The sequence below is a fragment of the Branchiostoma lanceolatum genome, chromosome 6 (assembly GCF_035083965.1).
Source record: "Branchiostoma lanceolatum isolate klBraLanc5 chromosome 6, klBraLanc5.hap2, whole genome shotgun sequence".
Lineage (NCBI taxonomy): Eukaryota > Metazoa > Chordata > Leptocardii > Amphioxiformes > Branchiostomatidae > Branchiostoma > Branchiostoma lanceolatum.
Genome location: NC_089727.1, coordinates 1,906,206 through 1,918,352, shown reverse-complemented (window position 1 = coordinate 1,918,352; position 12,147 = coordinate 1,906,206). Strand labels below are relative to the sequence as shown.

The following is a 12,147-nucleotide window of genomic DNA, read 5'->3' as shown; positions in this document are numbered from 1 at the left end:
TAAAGGGAATATTATGCTGAGGGAGTCGGCTATGGAGAAAGGGTCCAATATGCCATCCTAGATCTAGCTCTAGGATAGCATTTTGCCAGCCATCCGCAGAGCCTAGTAGAGGCTAGGCTCCAGGCTACCCTACTCCTTTGGCCGGGATGAATTCTTCTGCCACTCATCCGTTCATTTTCTTATTCATCCATGTTGTATCATTTTTGCAGCCGCCAATGGAGTGCAGCGTAGACTACATTCTTGTGGCTCTGATGTCTCCGTGATATCTTACTACAACTACAAGGACTGACATATGTACACATGCCCGTAGCCAGGGGGGGGGGGGGTCGGGGGGTTCGGACTGGCTTGAAGGTCCACTTTCACAGGCTTGAAGGTCCACTTTTTAATGTTCAAGATTTTTTTCAAGGTGGACTTATTTGTATCACCAGCAATGCCACTGAGGCTAGGATCCTAGAAAAAACTTTGTCTCTGATTTTTCCTCTGAAATTCTCTCAAAAACACAGGAAATGCCCTTTCAGAAGGTTCAATTCTTAGAAATTGAAACGCTCAAGGGTCCACTTTTTAACGTCCAAGGTTTTTTTAAAGGTGGGTCTATTTGTATCACCAACGGAGCTGAAATCCTAGAAAAACTGCTAACTTTGTCTCTGATTTCTTCCTTTTAAATCCTCTCAAAAACACAGGAAATGCCATATCAGAAGGTTCAAATTTTAAACTTTCCCGGGGGGCATACCCCCGGACCCCCCTAGGAAGCTCGCGCCTACGGCGCTCGCTGGTCCCTTAAAAATTAAAAAGAACCCCCCCATTCAAAATCCTGGCTACGGGCATGGTACACTGTATGATGTTCAACTTCTTTCTCTCAGCTGTAAAACAGATAGATACAGATAGATAAATAAATAGATATAGCTTATCTAATGTCTAAGGACCCCTTCTCATTTCGTGCAAGAATTCCACCGCCACTCATACGTTCCTTTTCTTATTCATCCATTTTGTTTCGCCAATGGAGTGACGTAGACTACATTCTAGTGTCTCTGATATCTCGGTGAGTTTTTGTCCGAGCCGTCCGTGGATCCATCTGTTGTTGGTCCCTCCCCGCTGCGAGGGTAAGGAACCATGGGCCGCGCTGCCATCAAAAACACATTCAGGGGCCGAACAGTAATGGAGATACATGGATGGAGTCCCCTGGAGTCCGCTAAAGGCCTATTATCGACGTGGTCGCACTGAGCTATATAAACTAGTACTGTACTTATAAAATCTCAGCTTACCAGTATCAATAGACAAATCATGGAAGAAAGTTTGAATGTGCATGGACCAATTTATACACAGTTTTCCCAGACATCTGCTAAATCCGCCGACATCTGAGCAGGGATGTCCAAAAAGGAAGTCCCCCCCTCCCAAAGAAAGATTTAAATTGTGCTTAGTATAGATCTATGAGCCGAGTCGCCATCAAAACACATTCAGTGGCCGGACATTAATGATGATTTTTTTGGATGGTGTCCGCTATTATCCAGGGGTCAGCACAGAGATACTATATACAGCATTTCAAAAAGGAAGTCAAACACCCGAAGACTAGATTGTAGTAGTTCTTAATAATAGAATAGTCCCTTATTCCACGTGTCGCCATTGTTCTCTTGCACTGTCTGTATTTTCCTAAATACTGTTACGGTTGAAATTAGCCCCCGAACAAGAACTTGGAAATAAAACTCATCGTATATTGGTTGCTTGTCATGACGGGAAAATGCATGAGCCAGGATTCAGGAATGTCCCAAAGACACCGTGTCACCCCTACTCTTCTCGATACGTGTGTTGGGTTCTTTAACGTGCAGAGGTTTGACGCTTGAATTGCAGTCCCTTTCAGAAACCACACCGATCGCCCTACAGGGGCACTATATAAATACATGGATAGAGTCCTCTATTATTAGCAATGGGTGGGCGCAGGGAGGGGCGGAATTATTCCTCCATTATTGTGTGTTACACCGGTAGGGTAGTGACACACTGAGAGGTGCATAGTTTACATAAATACTAGTTTGCCACCGATCTCTCTTCCTGAGAAATCGTCGAATGTTTTCTAGAGAGAATAAGAAGGAAACGGTGACATGATGGACATTTATCTTGTTTTGTGCCGTTGGTGACTCACTTGCAAGCGGTCTCCATGGCAACCGACTCTTGTGGTGGGAGAATTATACTGCGCAACTCATAGTCATAGGAAAACGCGGCACCGTCTTGTCTAGATCTTCTCACAAGATCTAGGAAAAGAATTTCTGTCTGGTCACCATCGGGTGTTAGTCTTGGAACAGACTAAAAAATAGGAATATTTGTGAAGAAATAGAACAAGAGTAAAAGGGTAGACTAGAGTATATTTTTGGCGACGCCTCAGGGGCGAGCCAAATTTCTACTATATTGTGTGCAGATTGCAAGAATTCTAGGAATTGTACAGGAATGTGAAAGTCCATGGGATGATAACTCAAGAAGGCCTGGATGTATTGTCTTCATATTTTGTAGGTGGGTAGGTCTGTGGGAGACCTTGTAATGATTGGATTTTGGGCCCCCTATAGCTAGCGACTTTCTATGGTACTGCAGGGGAACTTTCAGTTTTCAATTCTCATCTTCTGAACATGCTATAGTCATAATTTTTAAGTGGTGGATAGCTCTTTGTTAGGAAAATATGTCCTGTAGATTTTGACCCCCTAGCGGCTTGTTTTGGAACTGCAGGAGCTGTTTGACTCAAACTTTGAAAGAGAATAACGCAAGAAGGGGATGACGGATCATCATAATTTTTGGTGTGTAGATAGCTTAAGTGATGATTTACATAATCATATGCCAATTATGCAAATCAATATCTGATTTGCATAATCAATGAGGACAGTTAATAAATCAGCTGCATTCTATTATAGGACTCTCAAACACATGACATATGTAACTGAGAAAGAGATGAATATCAATAGATATCAATTATGCAAATTGATACTTAATTTGCATAATTAATGACAAAATACTATAAATCCATAGTGGTAAATGATGGGGATTTCATTTTTGCATTATTTGGAAGTTAAGTAAATGTGGCCAATATTAGACACAAATCTTGCATAGAGGGCCTCATTTACATAATTTATAAGGAAATGGTACGATATCTTTTTTTGTGAAAACAAGATTTTCATACATTGGACAACTTGTGTTATTTTGGCAGAGAAGGTGATCGTCTGATATGATTTATGCCGCTTATGCGAGGTCCTTATTTGCATGTGGGTTAAAAACAAAAACGTTAACAGAGACCCCCTTCGCCTTGGCAACATCTTTTTATGTTGCCAATCTTGTTTATATTGACTACGTTTTCTGTACGAAGCTTTATATCATATCTCTATGAAGACCCTTGCCTTTCCCTCAATGTCTTCAACTGAATCTATTATAAGTAGATGAAATAGAATAAAGAGAGAAAGGAAAGAAAACTGGTTTTCTCCGAAGTCGGAGCAGATGTGACAGAATAATTGATTTTCGCTCCGGACGTTTCTTTGTGCCCTGCGAGGCGCGTCCGGCCGCCATGTGGGCGATTTGTGGGCAACAGACCGGTCATTTCTGGGGTCAGCACGTCCCATTGTGCGGGGGTCACTCCGGACAATGGCCACACTGGACAGGGTTATAAGATATAGTACCGCTTACACCCATGGTGACGGCGGGGAGTTCATTAACGAGATGGAACAGTGCATTGAATTGAAAACCAGTCGCTTTAGATTTGGAAAGTCATCTTTAGTACATTTAGTAATCTCCAAGCAGAGGCTGGATGAGAAGATTGTCTTTCTAGCACCCTCTGCTTGGAGAGAATGGCAGAGGACTAGTACTGTCAAAAAAAGAAAATTCAATATCTCAGTTTTTTCTCACCCCAACATCTGCTTGGAGATGAGGCAACAGACTGGTCATTTCTGGGGTCAGCACTTCCCATTGTGCGCGGGGTCACTCCGGACAATACCAGGGTTTTAAGATATAGTAACGCATACACTCGTGGTGACGGCCGGTAGTTCATTAACGGGAATTCGAAGGAGCGACAAATTTGGAAAGTCATATTCAACACTTTTTAAGAATCATGGTTGAAGACTTACATCAATCTCCAAGCAGATGTCGGGGACGGAAATCGCAACATTTTCTCACCGACCGACGAGATGCATGTAGTGCATGATATAGCCTTATAGGACTGTTAGAAAAAGCCAATTGGTTATAAAGCGTAATGAAATCCCAACCCCAACATCTGCTTGGAGATGAGGCAACAGACTGGTCATTTCTGGGGTCAGCACGTCTTATTGTGCGGGGGTCACTCCGGACGATGCCCGCCCTGGGCAGGGTTATAAGATATAGTGCCGCTTACACTCATGGTGACGGCCGGTAGTTCATTAACGAGATGGAACAGTGCACTGAATTGAAAACCAGTCGCTTTAGATTTGGAAAGTCATCTTTAGTACATTTAGTAATCTCCAAGCAGAGGCTGGATGAGAAGATTGTCTTTCTAGCACCCTCTGCTTGGAGAGAATGGCAGAGGACTAGTACTGTCAGAAAAAAAGAAAATTCAATATCTCACCCCAACATCTGCTTGGAGATTATGCAACAGACTGGTCATTTCTGGGGTCAGCACGTCCCATTGTGCGGGGGTCACTCCGGACAATACCCACCCTGGGCAGGGTTATAAGATATAGGACATATACATGTAGTACCGCATACACTCGTGGTGACGGCCGGTAGTTCGTTAATGCAATGGACCTGTGGATTAAATTGAACACCAATCGCTTTAGATTTGGAAAGTCATCTTTAACACGTTTAGAAATCTCCAAGCACAGGTTGGATGGGAAGATTGTGACCTTCTTGCTAGCATCCACGCCAATACGTTACGTTTAGGAGAGTCCGCATACCTTTTTCAGTGCGGCGTAGCGAGCTATATCACTGTTTATTACCGTAGCCAACCTGTAAAAAAAAGCGTACTGGGCTGAAAGACATATATACATGTACTATACTATACTATGATATAACGTTCAACAACGATTTTGCAAAAATATACTTGGGGTTTTCAGAAACTGTAGTAATTTAGCCTCTAGAGCAGAACTTGGTAGATTTCCTCTAGACTTAGATATATCTGTACGTGTGATTCATTATTGGCTGCGCTTGTTACAGATGGATAATGAGAGACACCCATTACAAGTTGACGCTCTCTTGTTCCAACGTAACTCTATTACAACTAGTCGTAGAAAAACCCTGTTACAACGTGTAAAAGAAATTTTAGACCATAGTGGATACTCCTATCTGTTCTATTCTTGCAGTTCATCCTGCGATATCAAGTCAGTATGTACTATGTTAAGGTCCAGAATTACCAATACGTATATTCAAACTTTCTGTCACAATTTGAGTATTGATACTGGCAAGCTAAGGTTTTATAAGACATGCAAAACAACTTATACCATGGAAAAATATTTAGAATTAGATAACTTCGATTTACGCTCTGCAATTAGCAAAATTAGAATTAGTGCCCACCCCCTTGAAATTGAGAAAGGGCGGTACAAGAACTTACCTGTGTGCCAAAGAACTTGTAAATACTGTATGTCAAACAAGGTGGAAGACGAAATACATTTTATGACAAGTTGCCCATTCTACGACAACGAAAGAAATGAGCTGTTTAAAGAGGCCACCATATTTCATCCTAATTTCTCCACGTTTTCAGACGAAAAGAAAACTACTCTCCTCTTAACATCACAAAACCCACATATCACAGAAAAAGTGGGATCATTCGTCTTCCACAGTCTCGGAAAAAGAAGTCGAACCCAATAAGTTAGAACTTAGTGGCAGTAGTTAAGACTAGAGTAGACATTTGTTATACTGTTCATTATTGTCTGTCCGTCCACTCCGTGTTACATGTACATGTACTTGCAATTAGCCTACGGGCAGGAATTTGCAATAAAACTTTTCAATATAATAAAGGAAAACGTGCCATCAGGCACTAATAAGGCTAATAAGTACAATGGTCTGAACAAGCGTACGTCAATCAAATAAGTTGAAGTTGAAAACACCACACGTCTGCATGAAGATTTCTGTAGCTACTTTCACCCTGTTCCCTTAAAATAGCCTAAAGTCCTGACTTACTTTTGTAACATGTTATACTTTGACTTTGTTCATATTCGGTTCGGTCCACATTCGGGTTTTTCCGTGCCGGGACGGAGGTCACTTCGGCCCACATTCGGATATTTTCGTACTGGGTCGGAATTCGGTTCGGTCCACATATTCGGATGTTTCCGTGCATTGTCGGATTTCAGAGCGGTCCTTATTCGGACATTTCCGGAGGGTTTCCCTGCCTATATAAGGAGTTATTCGGGTATTTTCGGCGAGAAGACTCATCCACGAGAGACGGCAGAGAATTTCGGCGGCAGGAAAGTGGATCGGCCTGGTAAGAAAGTTTTCTTTCCTAAAAATCTTGTATAATTCATAAAGCTGGCCGTTCATCCTTTGGATATGAGAAGACAGACATTCTAGGGACCAATTTGATGTGTAGTTTGATTGGTTTTGTGGAAAGTTACGGCTCAGAAGTCGCAAAAATGTAGGGGTTGAGTTGACGGCTGACAGAAGAACACGAGAGTGGCGGATGGAAAATTCTGGATTGTGTCGGGGGGGGGGGGGGGGCGTCGTATACTTCAAAGGCCGCAAAGGTGGTTTAGCCATGGTTGAACCTGAGAGACAAGGAGTTGGAGGTAAACCAAACAAAAGGAAAGGTCCGCCTCACAGGTTATGTTAACTCATTTTGGCGTTGTCAAGATAAAGACCGACAAGAAATTTCATCATATGTCGTGCTATAGATAAGCTTGTTACGTTGTAAGATGGCGGGCGTTGTAGCTTCGAAGTATGATTTTTTTGGCTTGTCTGTCTGCCTGTATGTGTTTCTGTGCAACAGTTACTGTGCATTCTTTGTGCGGGGTGAAGTCTGCTATCTCTGATAGCCTTGTTGTTACCGTTGCAGGAGTGTCTTTAACTGTTGGTATGGCGGCGAATAGCAAAAGCTCAGGTGACTACAGAAGAGAAGTGAAAAGGGTTGCTGGCAAACGTGCAAGCATGAAATCCTACAGGTGTGAGGAGTGTAGTGGGCAGTCTGGCTCACTTGGTGACCTGAAGAGACACCAGCGAACGCACACAGGGGAGAAACCCTACAGATGTGAGGAGTGCAGTAAGCAGTTCAGTCAGCTGGCCCATCTAAAGAGACACATTCAATCTCACACAGGGGAGAAACCCTACAGATGTGAGGAGTGCAGTAAGCAGTTCAGTCAGCTGGCCCATCTAAAGAGACACATTCAATCTCACACAGGGGAGAAACCCTACAGATGTGAGGAGTGCGGCAAACAGTTCAGTAAGCTGGATCATCTGAAGAAACACATCCGGACTCACACAGGGGAGAAACCCTACCAGTGTGAGGAGTGCGGCAAACAGTTCAGTCTGCTGAGTAATCTGAAGACTCACATGCGGACTCACACTGGTGAGAAGCCCTACAAGTGTGAGGAGTGCAACAGGCAGTTCAGTCTGCTGGATGATCTAAAGAAACACATGCGGACTCACACTGGGGAGAAACCATACAGATGTGAGGAGTGCAGTAGGCAGTTCAGTCAGCTGGCCCATCTAAAGAGACACATTCAATCTCACACAGGGGAGAAACCCTACAGATGTGAGGAGTGCAGTAAGCAGTTCAGTCAGCTGGCCCATCTAAAGAGACACATTCAATCTCACACAGGGGAGAAACCCTACAGATGTGAGGAGTGCGGCAAACAGTTCAGTAAGCTGGATCATCTGAAGACTCACATGCGGACTCACACAGGGGAGAAACCCTACCAGTGTGAGGAGTGCGGCAAACAGTTCAGTCTGCTGAGTAATCTGAAGACTCACATGCGGACTCACACTGGTGAGAAGCCCTACAAGTGTGAGGAGTGCAGCAAGCAGTTCAGTCAGCTGAGTAATCTGAAGACTCACATGCAGACTCACACTGGTGAGAAGCCCTACAAGTGTGAGGAGTGCAACAGGCAGTTCAGTCTGCTGGATGATCTAAAGAAACACATGCGGACTCACACTGGGGAGAAACCATACAGATGTGAGGAGTGCAGTAGGCAGTTCAGTCTGCTGGGCCATCTAAAGAGACACATCCGGACTCACACTGGTGAGAAACCCTACAGATGTGAGGAGTGCAGTAAACAGTTCAGTCTGCTGAGTAGTCTGAAGGGACACATGCGGACTCACACTGGTGAGAAGCCCTACAAGTGTGAGGAGTGCAGCAGGCAGTTCAGTCAGCAAAGTAGTCTTAAAAGACACATGCGGAGCCATGAGTAAAATCTCTGGAGATGCCTGGAGTACAGCTACCAGATTGGTCATTTGGACAGATGAGTGAAGAAAAAAAACAAAAAAACATAAGAAATCCATCAACTCAGAATAGAAGCAGATGAAGGGTGATCTTTCAGGCTCAAAGGAGGTGCAAATAAAAGAGGAAGTGTTCATTGACTTCACTGTGAGGAGGTCAACAGTTAGTTAAGTCCGCTTGATGGAGAGAAAGACTTGACATATGGACTCCCATCTAGAGTCATATTCCTTTCTAGTTATTTTTTTCAACATTTCCTTAGTTTCAGGATGAGACTTGGAGTCCATTTTGTATGCCACTCTATCAATCTATCTAGTTTGGTTTCTTGTTACTATAGTGATAGTGATTTAGTTAGTTATCAACAATTGTTACTATACTAAAGTGGTAGTAATGTTACAGTTATCAACACTTGTTACTGATATTTATGTTATAGTTGTCAATACTTTAGTATAATGATAGTGATTTAGTTAGTTATCAACACTTGTTGCTATACTATAGTGATATCAATGTTCTAGATATCAACACTTGTTTCAATAGTATAGCATAGCGATTGTGATGTAGTAAGCTATCAACACTTCATCATCATCACCCTGAGAGTGTTGGGTTTGTTCAGAAACATGTTATCGGCAAGGTTGTTTCGATTGTTCAATTTCTGTAGTTGGCCGGTCGTTACGGCCTTTCTCTTGTTGTCAAGAAAAGTAGTGATAGTATGTCAGGTTATAGTTAGTTATTAAAAACTATAAGTTGGGTTTGATTAGAAAGGTATTATCAGCAAGGCCGTTTCGATTCTTCGATTCCATACTTGCATGTTATGGCTTTCCTCTTGTTCTCAAGAACAGTAGTGCTAGTAATGTTGTTGTAGTTTAACAGTGTTGGCTAGGTTCAGAAATGTATTATCAGTAAGTTCATTTCTAGTTAGCCGTTATGGCTTTTCCTTTGTATTGATAGTGACATTGCAGCATGTGAAGTGGTTTTGTGATCAAGCATGTTGATTTGTAAACTGGTTTACATCTACTTTGATTGCTTATTATATTATACGTTATATCATATCATATTATGTTATATAGCAAAGTGATTTTTTTTTCATTTATCATCTAACATTTTGATGATACATGTATCTCTTTTTCAATCCAGTACGTGTATGATATTCTTTCGTATACTTCTATGTATACATGACTGTCACTGGCAGTAACAGTAATATGTACTTTATATACATGGAATGCCACTGACTTAGGGTATGTTTTGACATATGTTTGTTAATGTCAAGCCATTCACATCATCAAATAAAGTTGTGTTGGATTTATGTTGATTTTTCTTGCTGGTAGAATTTGAGTTGGGAATGTTGTTAACAGATCATCTATATACGGCTTGATTTAGTTAGGCTAAACTAATCCCCCCCCCCCGCACACACACACACCGAAACCTCTGCTTGGAGAATAGAGGGATTGAGGCCTGTCATGACAGAAAAGTGGGCCTCTCAACCTAACATATGCTATCAGGCTATAGACCGGTCATTTCTGGGGTCGCTTCGTTCTTATATAACGTCACATTGTGACCGGATCACTATATATAAGGATAAGGACAATGCCCACAATGGAAAGGGTCAGAAGATATAGTTCCGCATACACTCATGGTGTCGGCGGGGAGTTTATGAACGGGATGGACCTGCGTAATATATTGAACACCGGTCTCTTAATATCTAGAAAGTAATATCTAACACTTTAAATGCTATCATGGAAGCAATGCATGTGTGTGTCCGGTCGCTTTAAGCTTAGAAAGTCATCTTCCACACTTGAGGACGATGGGGGCAATGCATTTCTAATGAGGTAGCAGGTGTGGTCCGTTGGCTTGCGACCTTCCCAGTGAGCTGAAAGGTCGAGCACTCAGCTGCGTTTCTAATCTCAAAGCAGATGTGAGGGTGAAATATTCTAACGCTCTCTATTTTTTCATGACAAAAAGAATTTAGGGTGGGTTCTGCCAGAAAAACCCGACAGTCTAAAAACTTGACGATCTTCCACCTTCTTATCTGGTTAGAGATGAGAAGCCTGCATTTGGATGAGGAAGTGTCATGTGGCCCATTGCATATCGACTGGAGGACTAGAAGCCCTACAATACATGAGGAAGTATTGGGTGGCCCATTCGCTATAGACACATCTAGTGCGTAAAGAAGTCACAAGCGTTCGAATCCGGCTGTAGCCTTTTCGGCTTCAAAGTGACCACACTGCTATCCGGGATGTTTTGGAAAAGCTGACGGGATTATCCGAGTTAATCCCACCAACAGTTACTTATCGCCACCGGGCAAACCTGGGATTAAAACGGCTTCCTTTTCTCTTCCTGGTTAACCGGTCCGAGAATGGCTAGAGAACAAAGTAAAAGTTACCGCCAATGACGTAATAATGTGTCTGTCGATATCGTGGGAAAGAATATTAACCGTATATATACAGGTATTCCAAGGAGCCTATAGGGATACATTGTATACCGCCTTGGGTAGTCAAGCTTGTGATAAACATTCCTATTCCGTAAGAGTGTTTCCTGCCTCTTCTATTCTTCTACTGAGCATAGCCAGTCCACGGCCTCCATAGCGCAGGGTAATGGCCTCTAGCTCTACAAGGCTACTTATACCTTTTTCATTTATAGTAGCCTAGTCATGTCGTAGTGTGCCATTATGAAACATTTCACAGCAGACAAAATGGTCTAAACGGGGCGAGGCTATAATCATATTGCTCATCGAACGTAGGGCAATGTACACTCAGTAAACGTTTGTCATGTAGCCTTAATAATGATTACAGTGACGTCATGACAAGCCTATTACTTGCGCGTGCCATAAAAGAAACGTCTTAGAACATCGTAAGCAATCATCACATAGCCTGGATTCCAGTCTCGGCGGGCAAGGTAGTAATCAATAGCAGCGCGCTAACGCTAACAAGGCTTTAGCCTAACAAGGTTACCTGTTTAGTATATAATTAGTATCATTACCAGTGATAACGTTGGGCACCCGATTCGTCATGCTGTAACAATTTCTCCAACATCGGAATGTAACTACCTCGCTACAGACGTAACGATGACGACTTTAACACAATTAAGGGATTATGTTAACGACTGTCATTAAAAGGCGAACATGTCCAAAAGGAGGGACAAACCTGCAAATAAGAGTTTACACAGCCGGTCATTTAGCTTGTTTCTATATTAGTTTATGGTTCTTTACCATCGTTCATTTTTATATGTTGCAGCTTTCTAACAATTAGAAAACGTCTAGTTCACAGACACAGGAAGTTAGCTGGCTGATACTGATAGCAATCTCGGAGTGCATTGTTTCGTGCTATGCTGTGCTTTCTGATTTTGCACACTCTATTTACTATAGTTTTCTGACAAAAAAAGAGAAAGCCTGTTTTTACAGACCTGTGTAGTTATCAAGCCCTGATAGCTGATAGTAATCTTAAGTTTATTCTTAGTGCCAATTATTGATGATTTATATTCTAATTGCTGCACTTATTAACAATAACAGAACGTCTAGTTTACAGACATAGGGATTTACCTAGCGCTGATAGCAATCTCAGTTTGTATCTCAGTGCCGTTTTTTTGCTGATTTTGTACATTGTATTTGTTGCATTTTTCTGTCGGTTTGTTACCACACGAGCTAATAATAACACAGAGCGGAGTTTACAGAGCACTTAAAATGACTCAGGCACAAAGGCATGTCCGAGACAACACGGGCATGTTCGTCTGTCATGTCGACACTTGATGGACGTTCTGTAAAGCCATGGTTAGCCATTAGTGTCAAGTGGACT

The 12,147-nt window shown here is 42.4% G+C and overlaps 1 protein-coding gene across 1 annotated transcript; it reads left to right on the top strand.

The window, feature by feature from the left end:
* The first annotated feature begins 4,987 nt into the window (after positions 1-4,987).
* On the top strand, positions 4,988-9,662 carry LOC136436129 (zinc finger protein 678-like). The gene is made up of 2 exons (XM_066429880.1): positions 4,988-6,415; positions 6,983-9,662. The coding sequence occupies exons 1-2, from the start codon at positions 6,124-6,126 to the stop codon at positions 8,332-8,334; spliced, it is 1,644 nt and encodes a 547-aa protein (XP_066285977.1). The 5' UTR covers positions 4,988-6,123; the 3' UTR covers positions 8,335-9,662.
* Positions 9,663-12,147: the final 2,485 nt, after the last annotated feature.

Bases quoted from the DNA above. Each gene is read 5' to 3' on its own strand.
- LOC136436129 (XM_066429880.1), top strand. From the start codon at position 6,124: ATGTTATACTTTGACTTTGTTCATATTCGGTTCGGTCCACATTCGGGT. The intron at 6,416-6,982 runs GTAAGAAAGTTT...TTACCGTTGCAG, and splicing joins CAGGAAAGTGGATCGGCCTG to GAGTGTCTTTAACTGTTGGT.